This window comes from Frankliniella occidentalis, unplaced genomic scaffold, assembly GCF_000697945.3.
Source record: "Frankliniella occidentalis isolate FOCC.00 unplaced genomic scaffold, Focc_3.1 Scaffold268, whole genome shotgun sequence".
Classification (NCBI taxonomy): Eukaryota; Metazoa; Arthropoda; class Insecta; order Thysanoptera; family Thripidae; genus Frankliniella; species Frankliniella occidentalis.
The window spans coordinates 229328-242033 of record NW_026267394.1 but is presented as its reverse complement, the minus strand read 5'-3'; the positions used below and the strand labels follow the sequence as shown (position 1 = coordinate 242033).

At 35.7% G+C, this 12706-nt stretch overlaps 2 protein-coding genes across 2 annotated transcripts; both read left to right on the top strand.

Moving 5' to 3' along the window:
* The first annotated feature begins 2795 nt into the window (after positions 1-2795).
* LOC127750839 (uncharacterized) lies at positions 2796-6737 on the top strand. The gene has a single exon (XM_052273385.1). The coding sequence runs from the start codon at positions 2796-2798 to the stop codon at positions 6735-6737; it is 3942 nt and encodes a 1313-aa protein (XP_052129345.1).
* A 2098-nt stretch (positions 6738-8835) lies between these two features.
* Positions 8836-12310, top strand: LOC113216371 (uncharacterized). The gene is made up of 7 exons (XM_052273386.1): positions 8836-10512; positions 10612-11121; positions 11206-11397; positions 11482-11619; positions 11725-11838; positions 11925-12110; positions 12221-12310. Exons 1-6 carry the CDS (start codon positions 10425-10427, stop codon positions 12023-12025), a joined length of 1143 nt encoding a protein of 380 aa, XP_052129346.1. The 5' UTR covers positions 8836-10424; the 3' UTR covers positions 12026-12110; positions 12221-12310.
* Positions 12311-12706: the final 396 nt, after the last annotated feature.

Here is a 12706-nt window from a genome sequence, read left to right as displayed (position 1 = left end):
TGGTTAAAGATACTTTGTTTAGAGGTAACGGGCCCCCGCCTACATGACCACAACGCCTGCGATCCTAAGGATAGGCCAACCCGCACTACACAGATTCACTGCGTGCACGATATTGCCTACATAACAGGGGCTATAGAAGCTCACAAAGGTTAAACATTCAAGTTCAACAGCGCACAGCCGACAGGACAGGACCAGGCAATAGAGGTAAGAATACAGTCAGGAAAACTTATTCGAAGTGAACCATGAACAATACAACACAACAAAACAATAACTTTGGGTTCCAATTATCATATTGTTGTGACTATAGTAACCAGATTCAACAGACTCATATTCTAGGCACCATTTTTTTTTAACACTCAAAATTTTAAGTTCCCCAATCATTTTTCTTACAATGGATCACACGGTGAGTAATTAGTATCCCTCAATGTAAAATGTAATATGTACAATGTAATATGTACATACAGTCTCTTTATCATATGCATTATTGATGTAACTGCATAAAAAAAAAATCCAACCCCCCTTTAAATGATCAATGTCTCTTTTTGATGTCATTGGGATGTCAAATTTGACTCAATTTGTCAAATTACAGTCCAAAGAACATCAACAACAAGTATATACATTCTTAAAACTTATGGTTCATTGCAGGCAAACGATTGTGATTTCACTTTCAATTTTAGTTTCATAGATGAAGAACCAACTGTTTTTGAAGATGCAATGGTTGTAAGTCATAAATTAAAAAGTGTTCCTTATATTGTGATGTTCAAAACAAACAACTTACATATTCTTTATAATTTTAGGCGTATGAACACACTCACAGGATAAATTTGGATAACAACGTATCAGTGAACATACCTTGTCAATACTACAAACAAATTTACATCGACTACGAAGCAATCACAACAGTAAGATTATCAATTTCCTGACTCTTCAAGTGTTCTTGTTTGCAACCAAATTATTATTTCAATGTACTTGTTGTAGATCAAATCAGAATGCCTATCAAAATTATCTACCTACACATTGCCATCTTCATCTTCCAATCAATCAGGGGCAATAGTATCCCTTGTCATGTCAAAGGTATGTTTAATCTTTTCCCTACCACTCTTTTTGAACCTAAACAAATAAGTTTATCATTGACAGCCCAGTAAATATTTTCCATGAACAAAATACAATTATAACTATCCCATCATCAGGTTGTTGAACTTCAATATGACGTCCACATAGCATTTGTGGGTTGGCTATCTATCGTTCTTTCCCAAACATCATTCGCTGAACAGTTTCCAAAACAATGTCACATAACTCCAACAGAGCCAAGAAACATTATCGAAGAAGAAGATAAAGAATCTGTAAGCGTACCTTAGTCATCACATTACATCTAAGAAAGTGATTTGAACTGGTCTGTTACAAGTACAACTTTTTAACATTTTCTCAGACTTCAATTGACACGGATTCTGATGATGAGGAAGATCCAAAAAAGACAAAAAGCAAGACTGACACAGAAAAGAAGGTAAGAATCTGAACATTTCTTTACATATCTTTTTATTTAGAGTTTTAATTAATTTTTTTTTTTTATAGTCCTCAGAAGGAGAAGGTCAGTCTTCGAAAGACACCTCAAAGAAGTCCTCAGATAACGATCACACTTCCAAAGATAACTCAAAGAAGACAATGAAAAGAAAATCAGAAAAGGTATGATTTCCTATGACACATAAATTGCCTTAAAAGTTTAAGTAAACTGATAAATCCTGTATTTTCAATATCCTAGTCTAAAACTGATATGGAAGACAAAGAAAATTCTGAGTCAAAGAAAGAGAAAGGTGAAAGGAAAAAGAAGAGGAAGCGATCAAAATCAAAAACTGATGACGGGAAAGAATCTTCAGATGAGGTATGTGCGTTAAGTATCTAAATTTTTGCTAGCTGTAGTTGAAATTATTCAAGATGCTGCTACAATTTTGTTAAACTGTGTAGGAAAAGTCTTCAAGCGATGAAGAAATAAATGCCTTAAATCATGCTGCATCTAAAATTCCAACTTACAAATCAATTAAAAATTTAGTCAGAAAAAAATTTTATAAGATAGAAGAAATTGCACATGTTGAAACTTCAAAAGGAAAAACAATACGGTTACGACTTGAAGATAGTGATGTTCCAGATAGATATTGCTTTGTACATATGCCACAAATTGTAGTTCATGAAATGATTGGAATGCTTGACAAATTGAAAGAAAAATGTAAATCGGAAAAGGGCTTATATTTCCAATACCGAGGAATGAAAGGGCTTCACTTTAAGATTAGGTTTTCGAGGCATCCCAAAAAATCTTAAAAAAGTGTAAACGTATGATACACATAGTGTTGTTATCTCATGGTATAAGGATGAAATATATGTATTCAATTAATTTGTACTTCTTGTTTTATTTACTATAGGATAGAGACAATAAGATGAAAGAAAGGGCCAAAGAAAGACAAAGAAAAAGAAGAAGTAAAATGAATGACCTACAAAAAAAGCATGAAAGAGAACAAGCCAGAAAAAGAATGCAAAAAAAGAGAACACTGGAGACTAACAATAAGAAAGAATTACTGCGTAAAACCAATAGAGAAAGAAGGTATAATCAAAGGGTTCAAAAACGTACAGGTATACCTTATGATCCAAATGGGCCTTTAGATATTGAACAATACAACTTCAATTGCTTTCTAAAAAGTTTGACATGGTTTGAGTGTAAAAGTTGTCACCAAAAAAAAATAATATCATCTTTTTCAAAACCTAAATGTAGCGCCGATTGTAAAATGTTTACTGAGCAGAACGACATGGATCCTCTGTCTGTACCAGAGGAACTTCTGGGCTTAAGTTACATAGAAAAACAACTAATAGCAAGAATTTATACGGTTATGTCTTTATACCGCTTTAAAACATGTCAATACAAATACAAAGGCCATGTGATAAATTTTACACAAGATGTTCAGCAAGTAGCAGATAAGCTACCACATTTAGTTGCTGATCTGAATAATGTTATTATTGTCAAATTGCATGAAAAGATTTTCCTCCAAGATTTTGTTGTTAGAAAAGATAAGGTTTTGAACGCTTTATTATGGTTGAAACAGCATAATCCTAACTATTCAGACCTAGTCATTGATTATGAAAGAGTAAACTTACTACCAGTCAATGACAATGTTTACAATCAGTTAAAAACTTTAGATGAAGACAATAATACAAAAACACTAGGTGACTATCTGTCTGAAGCAAATAATGCCACTGATTCTGAAGATGATTCGGATCAAGATGAAAATGATGATATTAATTTATCTTTCACTGATGTACCAGATATTTTAAACTCATCACTCAAAAAGTCAATTGATAAGGTATTGATTTGGCCCTCTATAGGTAAAACTCCTGTAAATGAATTTAGTTCACCAGGTTTTCTATCTATGGCTTTTCCTCATTTGTACCCCTATGGTAAAGGAGACTTTTCTATGCCACGGGAAAAAAAAATTCACCTAAAGGACTACATCAAACATTTAATGTTATACAAAGATCAAAGATTTGCTCAAGATGAAAGATTCCGATACTTCATAATGAATAGTGAAATGAGGTGGGCAGCACTGAATATAGGAAATATTTACGTGAAAAAAAATAGTTTCTTCTCTAAAATGTCTGTTATACAACTTAAAGATTTTTTGAAAAAAAATCCAGCTATGGTTAACCAAGTCATGCATTTTGGTTCACGATTGAGAACAACAAAAAGTTACTGGAAGTCAAGATGTGGAGAGTTGTTGGATATGGTTAACCAAATAGGTACACCGACAGTTTTCTTTACACTGAGTAGCGCGGATTTTCAATGGCCAGATTTGTATAGATTACTTGGTCATGATGTCAAATCATTGTCTGTTAAGGAAAAGTCCGATTTACTATCCAAAAATTCTTTAATAGCAGATAGTTTTTTCTATGCAAGGTCAAAATTTTTTTTAGAAAAATCCTTTAAAAACCACTTCAATGTAACTGATATCTGGTATCGATATGAGTTCCAGCACAGGGGCTCAATCCACGTACATGGCCTCGCTTGGTTTAAAAATGCACCTAAAATCACAAAAGGTATGACAGACAAAGAAAAAAAAACTGTTCTAGAATACTACACAAATCTAATATCATGTGATAACCCTGATGTTAATTTGACACCATCAATGATACATCCATGTCAGTTGTCATTAGATGACATTGACGACTTTGACTATGACATGTCGCAGTTAGTGAATTACCTTCAAAGGCATACAAAATGTCGTAAAGATCATTGTCTCAGGAAAACATCCAAAACCAAAACATTAACATGTCGATACGGATTCCCAAAAGATTTAGTTCAAGAACCAGAATTAATTTTCAAAGGTGATGAAGTTGTTGATATTATGTTTTCCAGAAACGATAACTTTGTCAACAAGTACAATGAATGGATTTTGCAAACATGGAGATCAAACATAGATGTCTCACCTATACTTAGTCAAGGTATAGTGTACAAATACATTGCAAAGTACGCATCAAAATCAGAGCCTAAATCACTATCTTACAATGAGATTTTGTCTGCTATTATTGAAAAAAAGTGTGAAGCTGCAGACCCTTGCAAAAAAGCAATAAGGAAATTACTGTTATCATCTTGTGGAGATAGAGACTATTGTGCCCAAGAAGTTTTTCATTATTTAATGGGGTATAAATTTTATCATAGCTCAAGAGATTTTGTAGTCATTAACTTAAGATGCATAGATTGGGTTAATGTAAGTTCTGTGTTTAACAACAGTAATCTAATTGAGATGTACTCAAAAAGACCTCAGGAATTTGGTAAACTTTCCCTATTTGAGCTCTTAAAATATTACAAAATCTTATCAGGGTCTTGGGTTCACAGAAAAAAAAAGGGTGCCATTGTTAGATATTTCCCTAGACCTGTTAAAAATGAAAACAAAGCTACTTTTTATGAATACATGTCTCAAATATTTTACCCATGGAGAATGATTGATGATGTTGAGTATGTGAATGAGGAAATGATGATGCACACAGACAATCTCATTCATAAATTTATCAACAAAAATAAAACCCAGGTAATAGATCACATTGACACTGAGAGTAGTAGTGATTCTGATTCTGATTCAGAAAAAAGTATGCAACATTCAAAAAACTTATCAGATAATGAAAGTGTGCTAAGTAACTTTAACCCAAACAATGTACACAAGAATATAGATATTGAAACGTCCCAAAAAAATCAATGGGATAAGTTATCAGGTAAAATTACCATTGAAACAGTTCAATCAGTTAATGAAATGTTAAAGACTTACTTTTATGAACAAGACCAAACAGACTATGATGTTAAACTATTGAATCATGAACAAAAAAAAGTATTTGACTTTATTTCTTCATTAACTATTGACCGTAAAACCAAAAAGGTGATGACTTCACAGTTTTGTATAGTGCAAGGAATGCCTGGTACTGGAAAAACTTATCTACTTAAAATGTGTGTAAAACATTTACAATACAACTTAGGACATTCAGCTGTAAAAGTAGTAGCACCAACTGGTGTTGCTGCAAAACTTGTAAACGGTAATACAATTCATTCATTCTTATCTTTAGGTCGATATGGCTTCAATGTAGATTCACTTAGCGGCATTGACCTACATTCTTTTAAAGAAAAACATGAAGGCCTAAAGTTCTTATTCATTGATGAATGTTCTATGGTTGGATTGAGAATGTTAGCCTGCTTAGAAAAAAGATGTCGAGAGTTAACTGATGATTCAAAAACTTTTGGAGGCCTCCAAGTTTTTTTCTTTGGAGATTATAACCAGCTTTGCCCAATTGGTGATCAACCCCTCTATAGTGAGACAAATATTTATTCTCAAAACAATAGTTTACTTGAAAGAGGTAAATTACTTTTGAACGAGATTACCAATGTTTTCATCTTAAACATTTGTCATCGGTTTGCAAACCAAGAATATGTAGAGTTTTTGAAAAGAGTCAGTGTAGGACGGTGTGTTGAAGCTGATGTCTTATCTTTTCGCAAGAGATGTATCAATCGTTTAAGCAATGATGAAAAACAAACCTTTAAAAATTCATTGTATATTACATCCACTAATGAAAGAGCATTTGAACTCAATATGAGCAGATTGAAAGACTTGAATGAACCAATAGCTTTTCTTAAGGCTCAAAATAACAACAAGGTTGCATTTTTATCATCAGACGACTTAGCTGATGGTCTTGTCAATGTTCTGTATATTTCAAAAAATTCTAAAGTTATGTTGCGCAAAAATCTCAACATTTCTAGAGGTTTAGTTAATGGGGCTATTGGTATTGTGAGACACATTATTTATGAAAAGAACAAACAACCACCATCTTTACCAATGTGTGTTCTGGTACAATTTGAGTCTGTTGTACTTCATGACTTAAAGATAAAATATGTTCCAATTGTTCCTCACCTAACTAGTTGGTACAAGAATGGAATTTTGTGTTCTCGCTATCAACTACCTTTAACTTTATGCTGGGCATGTACAATTCATAAGTCCCAAGGGTTAAGTTTATTATCTGTCATTTTAGATGCTGGTACTTCTGAATTTGCCCTGGGATTATTGTATGTTGCACTCTCTCGAGTGTCTGATAAAAAAAATCTATGTCTAATCAGTTACCTCACTTTAGAAAGATTAAATTCAGTAAAAAAGTCTGTTCGATTTAGGCTAAGAAGAAAATTCTTGCATAAGCTTAAAAGAATAGCAAATTTGTAATAACACACACTGCTGCAATACAAAATAAACCTCACTCTTGAAATTCTTCCTTATGAGCTTTTATTTCTTGAAGTTATATAATGCTCTTGTTTCTTAAAATTGTATGTTTCAGATGTCAACAAACAACGATTTAAAACAAAGACGCTGTCAAAATTGTAGTACAGAAACTAAAACCACATGTAAACAATGTCAATTGACACTGAAGAGAAGACTGTATATGAAATCTTACAGAGAGAAGAACATAGAAAAAAACAGAGAAAGGCAAAAACTTTATCAAAAAAGGTACCTTAAAAAAATGACACATGAGGAAAGAAGATTGTTTTTAAAAAAAGATTCAATGCGTAAAAGGAAGAAAAATAAATAAAATCACTGTACAAAGTGACTTGAGGTTTCTTTAGGAGGTATCACATGTTTTCTTTCATTCAAAAATGATGATATGACAAATTTAGATAAACAATTTTCTCTGACTTATATTGACAGCACTTGTGAAGCATAACTCTATCTTGATACAATGTCTATTTCTTCATGTTGCCTGTAAGTCATTATCAATGATTGTAACTTCATTTTCAACCTTATTTCATAGTAGTTTTTAAAAAAGGTTAATTTTACATTTTCACATCGTTACCTTTTCTGATGTTAATTTTTTTTTATATACATTGAGTATCTTGGGCATTTTGCATCAACCTCTTTGCACATAAGCATCTGAAACTATATGCAAGACTTCCTTTGCAAAAATGACATTTTGCGTATTTTCTTACATGATTTTCAACAAGGATGTGACAGTCGACTTGACTTCCCAATACTTTCACAAAATTTATGAAAACCTCTTCAGTTTGACAGGTCCCACACATTTTTATGATGTCATCATTTACCGTCTGTGCAATTTGGTACTTTACATTAACACAAAGAAAGCAAGGTATGGGAGTCATTGTAAATTTTACCCCCATACTGAAAATTTATTTTCCTTTTGAAACTTCAACAATAATCTGTGTAGGACATTGTTGTCTGCATTGTTATCTTAAAGAAAGATTTCAATGCCCATAATACAATGGGTATTTTCTACAAAACAGCTTACATCAAGAAGTACACATGATGAATGATACTCAGATAGTTCAAGACATTATCATTAGTTGTAGTAACTGATATTTTGGGAAGATTGAAAATTAGTTTTGCATTGAACACAAAAACATTGGCAACTGAAGTGTAACATTGTCCAGATTTTTGACACAAAACAACTGTTTGGGCAACACTTTCAATATCATTGAACACAAAATAACTGAATCACAAAGTGAGAAAAGCGCCTAACACAGAATGGGTAGGCCAACCCGCAAGACAAATGTGTAAAATGAGGGGACTACCTACAAGGGCTACCAGGATAGGTACATGAGTAAGATAAGCAAGAAAAACGCTTCCACTAAACTGACACATACTTTATGTAGCCAAGGTTAATTAAACTAAAAACAATCTTACTCATGTAGGTCCAAAAAAATAATGATAAAAAGTAAGTGATGACATCTTTCTGATGAAAACTTACTCACATGAATAAGTTCCACTAATGTGATTTCCATGATAGACTTTCACTCTTGAAATGTCAGTCAAGAAATCTTAATGATGAATAAGTTACTTATGAAAATTTAGTCATTGAAACTCAACTTTAAAAATTTTGATAAAAGCGTTACTCAAAGATGGCGAGTGAGCGAGCGACGCGAATAATGATACATATGTCAACATATGACATCAACAAAATTTGCATTGTATCAAAATTCGCGCCGCGTTTGCCTCTTGAGGCTGTCTAGTTACCGACGTCCAGGGCCCCTGGTCTAGCATCCAGGTGCATCCACTCGCATCCCTGACATCCAGGCGGTATTCTGGAGGTCTGATGGAACTACCCCAGCATCTTGGTGGATCTACACCATTCAGACGATAGCATCCAGGTGTATCCACTGGCATCCCCGGCATCCAGGCGCTATTCTGGAGCTCTTGGCCAACTTACGCAGCATCAATAAGGTGCATCCACAAAATCTAGACGTTATTACCGACGTCTAGGACACCTGGTTTATGACCCAGGTGCATCCACCCGCATCCACAGCATCCAGACGGTCCAACAGCTGGGACAGGCATCCAGGCAGAGGCCTGCTGCGAGCGAGCTAGGTAGGCATTGGTAGTAGAGCGAGAGCATCACATGCCCCAGATGCCCAGTTCCCTGGCGAGCGGGCGGCGAGCGGGCGAAGGCGCCCAGTTAGCCCGCTCGCTGCAGGTGTAGGGCTCTGGATTTCAGGGGTGTCCATTCGCGTCCCCAGCGATCAGACCGTATATTGTCACGCGCCAAGCCTCGGAGCGTCTGCCAGCTCGGCAATCTTTTCCCTCCCGCCACCGCTGCGGGACTGGTGGCCTACCTGCCCCTGCCGCTCTCCCGACTCCGCCCGGAAATCGGCTGGAGCCGAGCCGCTGCCGATAGTCTTCCCAGCGAGAGAATAGTGTATCTTTCCTTGTCGCTCTCGAAGCATTTCCGTAAGGTGCGAGAGGGTACCCTATTCTTTCGCTGGGACGACCAGAACGCTCGCCGGAAGAACGGTTCGTTGGTCAGTTTGTGAGAAAGGTCCAGCAAGGAATCACCTGTTCGTTTGCTGCCCTGTCGCCTCTACACACCATGTGCTCGCCTACCATCAACAGCCCTGCGGGTGAGTCAAATTCTCCGTCCTCGCTAGCCAAGGTCAAGTTTCGGTTTTATGCATCGATTATACCAATATTTCTCTTCCTTTAGGGCTTTTTGTACTTGGCGACAAGAAATTTAGAATGGGCTACGCGCTCATCTGAAGGCCGCCCCAAATGCCTTGATGCAACTTTGTGGCAATCCAGCATAGTGACGTAAGTCCACTTACGTCACAAACTGAGTTATTGTGTACAGAAATATCTACTCATCAATGCGCATCTTTGGGTGAAGTCAAAACTTAATTCTATAAATTAGGCAAGGAGTTATGAGCAAAGAAAATGTGTTGCAAGTCAGAAAGTTGGCTTTGCATTCAATAACAATGTCGTAAGTGTAGCACTTGTTTTATCACGTTTTCTGTATTTATAGTTTTTCACTGTATTGTTAAACAAAACCAAAAAAAAACTAGTATTTTGTTTTGCCTTTCAGACATTAATTAATGTCCTTGACTTTAATATCCCGGCAATTTTTTTTTAACAGTATGTTGTGGATGTTCTGCTCAGATGTAAGACGTCTGTGCGCGGGGTATCGTCACCCAAAGATACCGCGGCGACGGCGATACTCTTTGCCGTTACCCATGTAAAGGGGCTATGTACAGTCACTTGACTATATGCAGTATCCAGCCTATCCACCCGACGGGTTCTTCTTTAATAGAAAGGCTGTCAGCTGTGAGCACAGTGTTGAAATGGCTAATTTTGTGGGGTCTGGTTGCTGTACTGACTGCAGAAGAAAGAAATTAAAAGAAAAGCATTATTTCTAAAGTTTTATTTTCAAAGGTTTCTATTTACTTTGTTAAAGCTGCATATCTCCTCCATTATTTGTGTAAAGCTTTAGGTTAGGGTTAGGGTACTGTGTGTTTGTTAACACCAAACATTTTCATTTATCATCTGTAACTCTTCTCCAGTAATTATTATTTGTATTAACCATATGAATTTCTTTCCTCTTTTCTGCAGGTGAAGTATTATTGTTATGTCACCATGTTTGGACCTCAAAATGTATCTACTAGATCCAAAGTGATGTTTTTAAGAGTCCAACAACAAAATATAATTCCAAATTCCTTGAATGGTATGTGATTCATCCTTCTGACGGTGTTTCAATTCTCTGCCAATTCACCAGATTGACAGAATACAGGTCGAATTAATCGTTGTTGTCTTTATGTTACAGGTACTGGAGAGAGTGCTGACGAAGGGAGAAGCGATGATGAGGAACAGGCCAGAGACAGTAGTAAGAACGAGAAGAATGTCACTGATGGGAGGAAAGACGAGAAGGATGGGAAGAATGTCACTGGGATGAGGAAAGACAAGGACATTGCTAAAGAAACAAAGAAGATCAGGAAGACTGTCACTGGCAAGAGGAAAGAGAACAGTGTGAAAGAAAGAAAGAAGGATAACGGGAAGGTCATTGAAGAGAGGAGAGACATGGAGAAAACATCCAAAGAAAGCAAGCTGAGTGAAAAGAATTTGAAAGAAGTCAAGGACCAGCAGGGGGAGAAGACAGTGAAAAATGCCAATCCAATAAAGGGAGTCAAAGAAGTCACAGAGATAGAACATGATGCTTTGTCCTTTACAGGATCAGAAGTAAACGTTCTTAGTCCAAACTTTGTGAAAGAAGTGCGTGATTCTGTCTCCCTGTCAGTTGATAAGAAAGTCAGATCTTGGTTGGAAACCTTTGAAGGTGAGCACCTGACTCAATGGTAAGTGAACTTTCTTGTAACTTGTATTGCCAATGAGAATAATACGTGTTCCCTCTACTTTACAGGTCCTTCACCCTCACAAGCTACAGTACTAGATAAGGAAAACATTCTATCTTCCCCCAAGAAATTAAAAAAGGATGTATGTGATAACAGACATGGAATGAAGTCACTCAAATCTGGTAGACATAAGTCTAGAGGTAGCAAACCTAGAAATATATTACACCAGTCTCTCAATATTTCTCCACAACAAAAGTCAGGTAAAGGCGGTTTTTATATTATTTTCATGTTAAGACTACTGAAGGAATCAAACAAGTAATCTAATATTTTCTTGGATTGTGAAGCAGTTGGCTTGAACACCAAAAGCAGCACTGCAATCCCACCAACTATTGAAAGTGAGGCTGATAGATGCTCTTCAGATACAACTAATAATAAACTGAGTGTACCTTCAGCAAACACAACAGAGCTGTCATCACAACAAGGTAAACTGAAACTAAAGTGTTGCAGGACAGTCTATTTTTGATGGTCAAATGTTAATATTTTCTGGTATTCCTTCTAATTTGGCTAATCCCTTCATTCTGTTACAGATGTTTCCACTAAGGAGAGAGTTCAAACTGATTCCAAGCCCGTAACCAGCATTGTCACAGCTAGAAAACGTTTGGGTAACACTTCCTTGTTGTTGCCGAGTAAACAGCAACCAGGTAATGATAACTTGAACAGTAAGTTCTTCTTGTAAACTAAATATTACACAACTTAATACTGATAATTATTTCTTGATTTTTGGCAGTTCTCAGACGTACTAGAAACAAAGTCTTTTCAAGTGAACTGGCAAACGTTTCACGGTCAGACCCAAAGACTCAAGGCATCAAAAGTCTTAAAACTAACTGAAGTTGTGGCACTCAACTATTGCCCACTCCTAAATCTACTGATATAGACTTCAATAGTTCCCCTCCCAAAAGCACATCACAGTCAGGTAAGCTGACTTTGAAGAGTTTATAATAGTTAACTTTATAAGGTAAACTGTTAATTAATCCTATGTTATTTCTTTAAATTAACTTATCTAATTTGTTCATTGCGTAACAGATGTTTTAAATGAAGAGAGCGAAGGTTGTTCAAGGACGAGGTTGTTCATTGTCAAAAGAAAAACAAGTTTGGATAATACCACTCTGTTGCTGTCTGAGCCTCAATCAGGTATAAGAATTTGTTTAGAATCTTTCTTTTCTGAGTAATTACTGGTGTGTGATGTGATTTGGTTATTGATTTTATTATTATTATTTGCTTGTTCTGCAGTTGTCACGAGAGAAGTTCCTGAATTATTGACATTAACAGTTTCTGCTAACGAAGCAATTCCCATTAAACTTGCTTGTAGTACACGTTTAGACTCAAAGACTGAAGAAAGTCTGATCACTATTCATAGTGTACCAGAGCCAGGTAAGCTGACTTTCTTAAGAGTTGCCAAGACAATAAATTTTGTTAAACTGTAATTTGTACTACATATTATTGCTTTGAATGAAGTTATGTAATCTATTTATTCTATTACAGATGTATCACATGAGGAGAGATCAACAG

Bases quoted from the DNA above. Each gene is read 5' to 3' on its own strand.
- LOC127750839 (XM_052273385.1), top strand. From the start codon at position 2,796: ATGGATCCTCTGTCTGTACCAGAGGAACTTCTGGGCTTAAGTTACATA.
- LOC113216371 (XM_052273386.1), top strand. From the start codon at position 10,425: ATGTTTGGACCTCAAAATGTATCTACTAGATCCAAAGTGATGTTTTTA. The intron at 10,513-10,611 runs GTATGTGATTCA...TTTATGTTACAG, and splicing joins AATTCCAAATTCCTTGAATG to GTACTGGAGAGAGTGCTGAC. The intron at 11,839-11,924 runs GTAATGATAACT...GATTTTTGGCAG, and splicing joins GCCGAGTAAACAGCAACCAG to TTCTCAGACGTACTAGAAAC.